Source organism: Dendronephthya gigantea, unplaced genomic scaffold, assembly GCF_004324835.1.
Source record: "Dendronephthya gigantea isolate DGI-Jeju-01 unplaced genomic scaffold, DenGig_1.0 000115F, whole genome shotgun sequence".
NCBI lineage: Eukaryota > Metazoa > Cnidaria > Anthozoa > Malacalcyonacea > Nephtheidae > Dendronephthya > Dendronephthya gigantea.
In genome coordinates this window covers 265,259-277,500 of record NW_021163125.1, presented here as the reverse complement: position 1 = coordinate 277,500, position 12,242 = coordinate 265,259, and the positions used below count along the sequence as shown (strand labels likewise).

The 12,242-nt window shown below is 37.0% G+C and overlaps 1 protein-coding gene and 1 long non-coding RNA gene across 2 annotated transcripts in view; one reads left to right on the top strand and one right to left on the bottom strand.

Annotated features, from left to right (window-relative positions):
* LOC114535285 (putative ankyrin repeat protein RF_0381) overlaps positions 1–11,815 on the bottom strand; it is an 18,526-nt gene extending 6,711 nt beyond the window's left edge. Inside the window, exons 1-8 of the mRNA XM_028556656.1 lie at positions 10,690–11,815; positions 9,928–10,104; positions 9,546–9,612; positions 9,150–9,347; positions 8,952–9,050; positions 8,754–8,852; positions 8,556–8,645; positions 7,861–8,456 (exon numbers count right to left, since the gene is read on the bottom strand). Of these exons, the coding sequence (XP_028412457.1) occupies positions 7,861–8,456; positions 8,556–8,645; positions 8,754–8,852; positions 8,952–9,050; positions 9,150–9,347; positions 9,546–9,612; positions 9,928–10,104; positions 10,690–11,619 (2,256 nt within the window). The 5' untranslated portion in view covers positions 11,620–11,815. The remainder of the gene's footprint in view (positions 1–7,860; positions 8,457–8,555; positions 8,646–8,753; positions 8,853–8,951; positions 9,051–9,149; positions 9,348–9,545; positions 9,613–9,927; positions 10,105–10,689) is intronic.
* On the top strand, positions 37–428 carry LOC114535264. Its single transcript, XR_003688230.1, has 3 exons — positions 37–58; positions 222–329; positions 410–428. It is a non-coding gene; the product is annotated as an uncharacterized LOC114535264 (long non-coding RNA).
* Positions 11,816–12,242: the final 427 nt, after the last annotated feature.

The window sequence follows — 12,242 nt, the reverse complement described above, 5'->3', positions numbered from 1 at the left end:
ATTTGGCCCGGAGACACTGTGCCGAGCTCTCTGTAGGCTTGGAATAACACGCAAAAAGGTACGAACATTATGACATTGTTTAAGTTGGTATATACTTAATACCGCACGCTGGAAATCATATAACTATATTAATAAGACGCAAGCCATTCCACCTTTTTCCAATTTATTACAAGATTCTAGTTGTTCTTTATCAACTCTTCAAGCCACATTTTCTTTTTCAGATACAGAGAATTGCCCTTCAGCGAAGAAACGATATTGGGCTACAATTCATGGCCGAAATCAGCCTTTTTGACCCAAACCTGCTCGTTTTCCTCGATGAAACAGGCATTGTATGTACTAAATAATACCTTACTGTAACTGGATTGCACAAACTAGTAGATCTTTGAATTATTTGGTTCTACGTTTTAAGGATAAACGAATTGCTCGGCAATATGGATATAGTTGTTACGCAAGGCTTCATAGTGATTGAGATACGCATATAAAAATAGCCATAAAAATAAAAGTAGCAAGAGCATGACAGGGATTAGTGATTAAGTTTTGCCACAAGATGCCTGAGTAAATATAATTTCGGCCCATTCGCAACCATTAATCACATTTCCTTTCATGCATGACATTTCGTGGGATTGAATAAAGTAGTAAGGTGAAAATATCAATCATCCTGTCAAAACGTGTGCATCTGGATCAACAGTCGTATGTCGTTGCTAAGTTTAACTATTATAATGGAAAATATGCATGCTTGAGGCAGCTGCGAAGCTCTTATGTCAATCAAATGTGTTTTTTATAATGCGCGGTCGAGCATTTCAAGGGTTACGTCAGAGAAAGTTTAATTCGATTAAAATAGTAGAATAAATAGTTAAGTTATAAAATAAGGTTCACAGAAACAATGTTTGATAATTTTAATGCTTATTGATGATAAATATTTTAAGTTGTGAACATTTGAAAGTATTGATCGATAGAGCTAACGACCAGCTCGACTAGTGAAACAACGCCTTATACAAACAAGATATGAGAGCTGGAACGAGCTTCTAAGACCAACCCCCATTTCTATCTAACAACGCTGATTGGTTGGATAAGGATCAGCCCACTCTGGTTGATGACGTTTACAGATGTCCCTTAACCGTTACTATAAAAGGGCATGCACAACACCCCAACCTTAAGTGGACTAAACACGAAAGTGGACTAAACACAAGAGTGGACATAAGAACTTCAGACGGAACCCCGAAACGAGAGTGGACTAGCTTAGTAAAAAGCATATGAAACGTTAGGAAGCTCAACCTGACAGAACCGACGACCGAAGACAAGAACGCAAAACGACGAAGATCGAAAATTTGAAGAGAAGAACGGAGAAAGAAGAGAACATTATTGAACTTTAGTAAAACCATTGTAAAGATCTCCTACCTCGTGCATAGAAGAATTAAAGATATATAACATAGTGCTCGTGGGATACCGCCTGTTGTGAGCGACTATAGCTATGCACGGTATACACCGCGCTATTCCATTATTTCGGCAATATCGTGTGATGGACTTCTTGCGAACTGTTTGTTAAAGAATCCCGAAGAAAGATTTGAAACACGCTCCTTTGTCCATTTTCTTGATGAACAGCTTTTGCCAGCTATGAATCGATTTGATGGGAAAAACCCGCGATCCGTTCTCGTTTTATGGTTGAGATTTGAATATAATTAATGCAAATTCGTTGTTCTACGTGTCTCAAGGGATGACTGAATTTGTGATCATGTTTTGATCCATTAACATCTGTTTAAACAAAACTTGTTGATGCACAAAGATGCAACTGCTAAAACTAGTTATATATGCATATTTGTTAACAGATAATCACCCAACACATCATGTACAAGAAGTTGTAGAACGAGTGTACGACAGTCCTGATTTGAATCCTATTGAAGAGGTTTACATATAGCTTGCTATCTCATTCAACTATATTTGCGGCTTTCGTAGTAAACAGTCCATGATAATATATTCTTCGTGTGGGAATAAAGATACGCTCGCTGTTGGGCGACCCATACGGCAAGGCTTCACATCACCCGTGTTCCAAAAGGTGCTGAGAGTACGATAGACGGTTTTTGAACAAACAAATAGCTGTGCTGCAATTTCGTCGATGATTCTTTCGTACAACAGTCGTTGATAAACCATTCTCCACCTTAAATCATCCGAATATGGTCTTGGCATTTTCTAATCGTACACCTTGCTACTCGAACTCGCAATTAACACGCTTGTACAATCCCACGCGTGTTGATGCATAATAATGTCACGTGATCGATATATACATATACTTGCTCAGGACAACCTTTTTGACAACGACAGTATATATTATATATAATTATATATATATTATATATTATATTATATATAATATATATATATTATATTATATATATATAATATATATATATATTATATTATATATATTATATATGACAATACTATTACAAAAGAGACTTCAACTTCTGCGGACATAAAAATTTTTTTATATTAAAATAATTAAAAACGTTTCGCTATTTACAGCTTCATCAGTTTATTAAAAGTTCAAGCCATACACCGTTCTCTTTATAGTGCAGTCCATCTAATTACAATTGCTATATCAATAAATCTGCCAATACAACCATTCATTAAACTATGTTTACTATTTTTAATTTCAAAAGCTTCTAAAATTTTGCGTTCATTATAATATTGGATATTGTAATGTAGTATTCCCCAGGTGATGGGTGAACCCTCCCTGGAATCATTACTATGTGTTTGTAAATGCGTATATACCGTTTGCTTTTTCATGGTTAGATGTTCCTTAATCCTGGTCCCTATGGTTCTGCCAGTTTCTCCTATGTATACAGCGTCACAATATAAACAAGAGATCTTATATATGACGCTTTTGGCCGAACAACAATCTGGTTTGGTCGCCATCTTACAAGTTTCGCAATCCTTTTTACAATGCAATTTGTCTCTACGTGGGGCTAAGACTTTCGACAATGAAGGGCCATTAATAAAACATGTTCTAATGTCTTTTATTCCCGACTGTCTAATCACTGCTAATGCTCTCCGTTTTAATTCCTCATCGATGTATGGTAATTTTAAATAAGTCATGTTGGGATTCACTTCCTGTTTTTGAGATGTAGTACTGACGGTACGCCTAATGATTGCTCTAACAAATCTCCTGGGATAACCGTTGCTGGTAAACGTTTTGGTTATCTTTTTTAACGATCGATTTCTCGATGGACGATCCATGGAACAACGTAACGCTCTCTTGGTTTCACCGATGATTAACGCCCGCTTAAAAGAAATAGGCCCATGGCTATCCCAAGACGTAATAGAACCGCTATGAATGGGTTTAACATACAATTCACTTCTAAATTGTTTCGTGTTTTGGTCGAAGCTGACTAGAGTGTCCAGAAACGGTAATTCATTTGAGCTGTTCGGCTTTTCCAATGTAAATTTAATGGCTTCATTAAGATCATTGGATATCTCTAATAATTTGTCAGCATTAATCCTGTCGGAATGTAGTACTGCAAATATATCATCAATGTATCGTTTCAGTGAGACAGAACCTCCCGACTTCTCAATTATAAGTGAGTCTAAAGAGTGAATGTAAATAATAGCTAACATAGGTGCAAGGTTGTTTCCCATGGCTAGGCAACTTTTCTGATGATATCCTTTCTCATGAATGAGTACAGTATCGGTAGTGATGGATAAACGCAAAAGTTTTTCGAAATCTCTTACATCTAAATTCGATAGACATGTATCATTCTTATGTTCGTCAAAAAAATTCTTCACAACTGTAAATACCCCTAGTGTATTGTCATTCACATCTTCTAAAGGAATAGACCCATACAAGTTCTTAACATCCAAGCTACAGATGCCCTGTACTTCCTTCCCATCTATGTATTTAAGAAAACTTATAAAGTCTTCCGTATACTTGAGATGGGCATCAACATGATTGAGTAATGGTGTTAGGGCATGTACTAAGAACTTAGATAAGGGCGTAGATGGTGTGTCCGTAGCTGAATGGATAGGTCTCCCTTTCAAGGTTCCCTCTTTATGATCCTTAGGTAGACAGTGAACAGGGCTGGGAAGTGGTTCACTGCAGATTAATGGTTTAAGCCGCTTATACAATTCAGGATCACTGGTCTTGTATTTGTTGGCGATCTTATTTAATTCTTTATTGAATCGAATTTGTTCAGTTCTAGGTAGATTCAATCTCTTCTTCTCCTCATACTTTCCTGTACCAATAGTACTTTCTGTAATCATATTGGCGTACTGACTAGAATCAAGTGCGACTAATCGCTTAGTTTTATCCGTTGGTGTTATGACAATGTCTGCAGTAGGACGTTTATATGCTAATTTCTTATTTTTAAGTCTATAGAGACTTAAAAATAAGAAAAAAGTCCAGAACCATAGGGACCAGGATTAAGGAACATCTAAACATGAAAAAGCAAACGGTATATACGCATTTACAAACACATAGTAATGATTCCAGGGAGGGTTCACCCATCACCTGGGGAATACTACATTACAATATCCAATATTATAATGAACGCAAAATTTTAGAAGCTTTTGAAATTAAAAATAGTAAACATAGTTTAATGAATGGTTGTATTGGCAGATTTATTGATATATAGCAATTGTAATTAGATGGACTGCACTATAAAAGAGAACGGTGTATGGCTTGAACTTTTAATAAACTGATGAAGCTGTAAATAGCGAAACGTTTTTAATTATTTTAATATAAAAAAATTTTTATGTCCGCAGAAGTTGAAGTCTCTTTTGTAATAGTATTGTCATATAATACCGGACATGTCTACATCATATATTTCATATATAAATATATATATATATATATATATAAATATATATAATATATGTATATATATATATATATATATATATATATATATATATACACCCATTTGCAAAAACGTTGGCCGCAGATAGATAGATAGATACTCGAAGTCTAATTAGAATTGCATATGTTGTCCCAAATCCCATGCAAATGTAATCATATGCAATTCTAATTAGACTTCGAGTGCCTATCTATTTATCTATCTGCGGCCAACGTTTTTGCAAATGGGTGTATATATATACATATATATATGCAGGGTGTATCAAAAAAAAGTTTACAGTTAGACAAACGTCGCTAAATTAATCAGCGCGCAATGCTTGGTAAAACCTTTGGTGGAAATAAGTTGTTTGACGCCCATTGGTTTATCTGACAGTAAAATTGTCCCAAAAAAGAACCATTTGTAGAGTGAGAATTTTGTTAGCAAAAAGCACTTTTGAATGAGCTTGCGCCGAAAAATGACACGTTTAAAATGCAATCTGATTACATGGGGGTGAAATATGGAACATGTTGTTTTAACTAACAAAGTTTCAAAGCATTTGGTCAATACCAACCCGAACGCACAGCCACCAAATTTTGAATTATTTACTCTTTTTCGTTTTAAGATGTCATTTTTAAAGCCTCAGTAATTATGCATTGTCATGTCTTTGCACGCTAAGATTTTTGCATAAATTATAACACGGATTTCCCCAAGGGACTTTACGCTTTCAAGCGTTGTTTAAGCTTTTTAACGTATAAAGCGTTTATTTGAACATTGTTTCGAACATTTGATCGTAGATATTATTAACAATATTTATTTACAATGATGTTTATTTCTAAAAATTACATTGTTCTTTTTAATCTTCAACGTGACCGCCATTTCGTTCTAAACATAAACCAGCCCTAGCAGTCATGCTATTTCAAAGCTGAAATGCTGCTGAAACAACGCAAACATACCGAAACTCACGGACAAATAATAACAACAGGCAGGACAGAGCTATTTTCTGTTCTGCTTAATCACAACTTAACCACGAACACAGTAAATAACGAAATTTTAATTAATGTAAAGGATCGACATTGCAACAGTTTTTACAATAAACGCTGTAGAAAGTTTTCTAATTTATGCAAAAATCTTAGCGTGCAAAGACATGACAATGCATAATTACTGAGGCTTTAAAAATGACATCTTAAAACGAAAAAGAGTAAATAATTCAAGATTTGGTGGCTGTGCGTTCGGGTTGGTATTGACCAAATGCTTTGAAACTTTGTTAGTTAAAACAACATGTTCCATATTTTCCCCCCATGTAATCAGATTGCATTTTAAACGTGTCATTTTTCGGCGCCAGCTCATTCAAAAGTGCTTTTGGCTAACAAAATTCTCACTCTACAAATGGTTCTTTTTTGAGACAATTTTGCTGTCAGATAAACTAATGGGCGTGAAACAACTTATTTCCACCAAAGGTTTTACCAAGCATTGCGCGCTGATTAATTTAGCGACGTTTTTCAAACTGTAAACTTTTTTTTTATACACCCTGTATATATATATATATATATATATATATATATATATATATATATATATATATATATATATATATATATATATGTATATATATATATATATATACAGGGTGTATAAAAAAAAAGTTTACAGTTTGAAAAACGTCGCTAAATTAATCAGCGCGCAATATATATATATATATATATATATATATATATATATATATATATATATATATATATACATGGTGTATCAAAAAAAATGTCCCAGATATAAAATTTCCGTTTTTCAGGATATTTTGCAGAATTTGGCAATTTTTTGTGTTCCTAAAGATAGTTAAGACTTATCTGGTATACCTATGCCAAGTTTGGTTTTTCATTAACAAAATTATGTTACCGGGGGGGGTGGTTCCTTTCTACTGATATTGAGAGGGCTTGCGCGCGAAAATGTGAAGCTGAAATTGAGATATTATTTAACTGTCTAAAAGTAGGAAAGCTTTTTAATAAACTGTCAAAGTTTCAGGTAAAATAATTTAAACTGGGAGATACGCGCGACCCCTAAAAGTGACCAATATTTCATTGCGCACAGTGGATTAAATGCATGGTTGATTTTAGCGTGACCGATCTCGTGCAAGGCTGGGCAAATTAATAAATTAAAGCGAGAAACTGAACAAGAAGAAGACGAAGCGATTTAATAACAAGATTTTTATTCTTGATGTTAATCCTCAACATTTCCACCATTTCTTTCTAAGCAAACTGCGGCTCGTCTGAGCATGATAAACACTGAACGGCGGAACCACAGTTGTCTGTCCTGCCTCAAATTATCCATTTCGTTCGAAATTCTTTCTTGCAAATCGCCTACGCTACCACCGGCAAATTTAGGCGAATGGACAGACAAATGGTTCGCTGTTCAGTGTTTAGTATGCTCAGACAAGCCGCAGTTTGCTTAGAATGAAATGGGGGACATGCTGAGGATTAACATCACGAATAAATCGCTTTTCACGAATAAATTTTCGCGCGCAAGCCCTCTCAATATCAGTGGAAAGGAACCACCCCCCCAGTAACATAATTTTGTTAATGAAAAACCAAACTTGGCCTAGGTATACCAGATAAGTCTTAACTATCTCTAGGAACACAAAAATTTGCCAAATTCTGCAAAATATCCTGAAAAACGCTTTTTTTACATTTGGGGCATTTTTTTTGATACACCCTGTATATATATATATATATATATATATATATATATATATATATATATATATATATATATATATATATATAAATATATATTATATATATTTTAGTTTTGTTTCACTGGTTAATCTTAGTTTTGGTTCACTGGACCCACATATCGCGCGAGTTCCGTAGGGAGTTGATAAGCTTGGTAGGGAGTTGATTATGTTACCGATTGGCTACAAAATGCGCGAAACCAAACGTGCGTCATCGAGCTGCGATGTCGTTTGTTCGTAAACTTCCCCATAACCTTAGGTTATTTTGCAAAACTTATTATACAAGCTCACATATGTTTAAAATATTACCTCTTCTAACTGGTTGCAGTTCGTTGTTTTCAAATTCTGAATTTTCTCACGATGTTTTACGGACCTTTTAAAGATAGTTGCAATTTCATCATGCCCAAGGTGGATGCTCAATTCAAGAAGATTCATTCCTCGCCTTTTAACAATAATCGTTTGCTCTCTCCACATCGCGATGTCCTTCTCATAAAGAAGATTCACCAAAGCAATGAAGTTGTTTTCAACAGCTATTTGGAGGAGTGCCAAGGCAGTGGTGCCAACATCAGCACCCTGTTCAACTAAATACTTGACAGTTACTAAATCATCAACACTAACAGCATGGTGCAAGACTGTTCCTCCGTTAGCATCCTTGGCATTTATATCAGCACCGTTCTCGACAAGATATTCTACCATTTCTAGCGAACCTTTTTCAACAGCACCGTGCAACACTGTCCATCCGCTATTCTTTTTTGCATTTACATCAGCGCCATTTCCCACAAGACATTTCACCATTTCTAGCCTACCTTCAGAGACAGCAGAGTGCAGTACTGTCTCCCCAAGAGTATTCTTGGCATTTATATCAGCGCCTTTCTCAACAAGATATTTCACCATTTCTGGCGAACCTTTTACAACAGCACTGTGCAACACTGTCCGTTGCCTATTATTTTTTCCATTTACATCAGCGCCATTTCCCACAAGATATTTCACCATTTCTGGCTTACCTTCAAAAATAGCAGAGTGCAGCACTGTCTCCCCAAAAGTATTCTTGGCATTTATATCAGCGCCTTTCTCAACAAGATATTTCACCATTTCTAGCGTACCTTCAGAAACAGCAGAGTGCAGCACTGTCTCCCCAAAAGTATTCTTGGCATTTATATCAGCGCCTTTCTCAACAAGATATTTCACCATTTCTGGCTTACCTTCAGAAATAGCAGAGTGCAGCACTGTCTTCCCAAAAGTATTCTTGGCATTTATATCAGCGCCTTTCTCAACAAGATATTTCACCATTTCTAGCGTACCTTCAGAAATAGCATAGTGCAGCACTGTCTCCCCAAAAGTATTCTTGACATTTACATCAGCACCATTCTCAACAAGATATTTCACCATTTCTAGCGAACCTTTCACAACAGCACAGTGCAACACTGTCCATCCGATGTTCTTTTTTTCATTTACATCAGCGCCATTTCCCACAAGATATTCCACCATTTCTAGCATACCTTGAGAAAAAGCAGAGTTTAGCACTGTCTTCCCGTCATTTCTCTGGGCATTTACGTCAGCGCCCTTCTCAACGAGAAAGTAAGCTATTTCAGACTCACCTATTATTACAGCACTGTGCAGCATTGTCTCCCCGTTAGTATTCGTGCTATTTACATCAGCACCTTGGTCAACGAGATATTGAACAATGTCTAATTTACCAACTGCAATAGCACAATTCAAAACTCTCCACCCGTCAGCATCTGTTCCATTTATATTAGCGCCATTTCCCACAAGATATTTCACCATTTCTAGCGGACCTTCAGAAACAGCAGAGTGCAGCACTGTCTCCCCGTGAGTATTCTTGGCATTTACATTAGCGCCATTCTCGACAAGATATTCCACTATTTCTAGCGAACCTTTTACAACAGCATTGTGCAACACTGTCCATCCGCTATTATTTTTTCCATTTACATCAGCGCCATTTCCCACAAGATATTTCACCATTTCTGGCTTACCTTCAGAAATAGCAGAGTGCAGCACTGTCTCACCAAGAGTATTCTTAGCATTTACATCAGCGCCTTTCTCAACAAGATATTTTACCATTTCTAGCGTACCTTCAGAAATAGCATAGTGCAGCACTGTCTCCCCAAAAGTATTCTTGACATTTACATCAGCACCATTCTCAACAAGATATTTCACCATTTCTAGCGAACCTTTTACAACAGCATTGTGCAACACTGTCCATCCGCTATTATTTTTTCCATTTACATCAGCGCCATTTCCCACAAGATATTTCACCATTTCTGGCTTACCTTCAGAAATAGCAGAGTGCAGCACTGTCTCACCAAGAGTATTCTTAGCATTTACATCAGCGCCTTTCTCAACAAGATATTTTACCATTTCTAGCGAGCCTTTTACAACAGCACAGTGCAACACTCTCCATCCGATGTTCTTTTTTTCATTTACATCAGCGCCATTTCCCACAAGATATTCCACCATTTCTAGCATACCTTGAGAAAAAGCAGAGTTTAGCACTGTCTTCCCGTCATTTCTCTGGGCATTTACGTCAGCGCCCTTCTCAACGAGAAAGTAAGCTATTTCAAGCTCACCTATTATTACAGCACTGTGCAGCATTGTCTCCCCGTTAGTATTCGTGCTATTTACATCAGCACCTTGGTCAACGAGATATTGAACAATGTCTAATTTACCAACTGCAATAGCACAATTCAAAACTCTCCACCCGTCAGCATCTGTTCCATTTATATCAGCGCCATTTCCCACAAGATATTTCACCATTTCTAGCGTACCTTCAGAAACAGCAGAGTGCAGCACTGTCTCCCCGTGAGTATTCTTGGCATTTACATTAGCGCCATTCTCGACAAGATATTCCACTATTTCTAGCGAACCTTTTACAACAGCATTGTGCAACACTGTCCATCCGCTATTATTTTTTCCATTTACATCAGCGCCATTTCCCACAAGATATTTCACCATTTCTGGCCTACCTTCAGAAATAGCAGAGTGCAGCACTGTCTCCCCAAGAGTATTCTTAGCATTTACATCAGCGCTTTTCTCAACAAGATATTTCACCATTTCTAGCGAACCTTTTACAATAGCACTGTGGAGGACTGTCCATCCGCTGTTCTTTTTTACACTTACATCAGCGCCGTTTCCCACGAGATATTTGACCATCTCTAGCGCACCTTCAGAAACAGCAGAGTGCAGCGCTGTCTTCCCATGAGTATCCTTAGCATTTACATCAGCGCCATTCTCGACAAGATATTCTACCATTTCTAACAAACCTTTTACAACAACACTGTGCAACACTGTCCTTCCGTGAGTATTCTTAAGATTTATATCAGCGCCATTTCCCAAAAGATATTTCACCATTTCTAAGTTACCTTCAGTAACAGCAGAGTGCAGCACTGTCTTCCCGTAAGTATTCTTGACATTTACATCGGCGCCCTTCTGAACAAGATATTTTACTATATCTGTCCTGCCTTTAGAAAAAGCAGAGTGCAACACTGTTTCCCCTGTAGTCTTCTCATAATTGACATCAGCGCTTTTCTCAACAGAGCAGTTTACTATTTCTAAAGTATCTTGAGTAACACAAAGTGCACAGTGCAGAACTGAATGCATTTCATTTTTGTCATTAACATCAGCGCCATGTTCAACAAGACATTCTATTATTTCTAGTGTGCCTTTAAAAATTGCATGGCGTAGCACCGTCCATCCCTTACTATCCTCGCTATTTACATTAGCGCCCATTTCAAGAAGATATTTTACCATTGCTGGCGTACCTTCAGTAACAGCAGAGTGAAGCATTGTCCAATCGTAAGTGACATCCTTGGCATTCACATCAGCACCCATTTCTACTAGATATTTTACAATTTCTAGCGTACCTTTAGAAATTGCATCGTAAAGCACCGTCCACCCGCCATTCCTCTTACCATTCACATTAGCGCCCATTTCAACAAGATATTTTACCTTTTCTAGCGTACCTTTTATAACAGCATCATGCAGGACTGTCCACCCATCGGTCTTTTTGCCATTTACATCTGCCCCCAGTTCAACAAGATATTTTACCATATCCAATGAACTATAGAAAACAGCATAGTGCAGTACTGTCCAGCCGTCTGTAGTATCCTTGCCATTTACAACAGCGCCATTTTCAACAAGATATTTTACAACTTCTGGAGTAGATTTTGTAACAGCAGCGTGCAACACTGTCCACCCGTCAGTACCCTGGCCATTTACATCAGCGCCCTGTTCAACAAGATACTTCACCAATTCTAGCGTACCTTCTGTAACAGCAAGTTGTAGCATTGTCCCCCCGTCTGGATTCCTTGCATTCATGTCTGCACCGCATTGTTTAACTAAGTACTTGACAATTTCTGTGCCACCAACATAAACAGCATGATGTAAGGCACTATTTCCCGAATCATCTTTACAATGTATATCAGCCCCACAATCTTCAACGAAATATTTCACAATTTCTAATGATCGAGACTGTATTGCACCCTGAAGAACTTTGGAATCGTTTTGAAAATTATGTTCCGGGCCATATTGAACAAAATACTTAACAAGATCAAATAAACCATTTCTCGACGCTATCGACAAAACTGTTTCACCATCTTCGTTCTGGGAATAAATGCTTGCTCCATGGTCAACTAAATATTTAACAATTTTTTGATCTACTGGACTAAACTGAA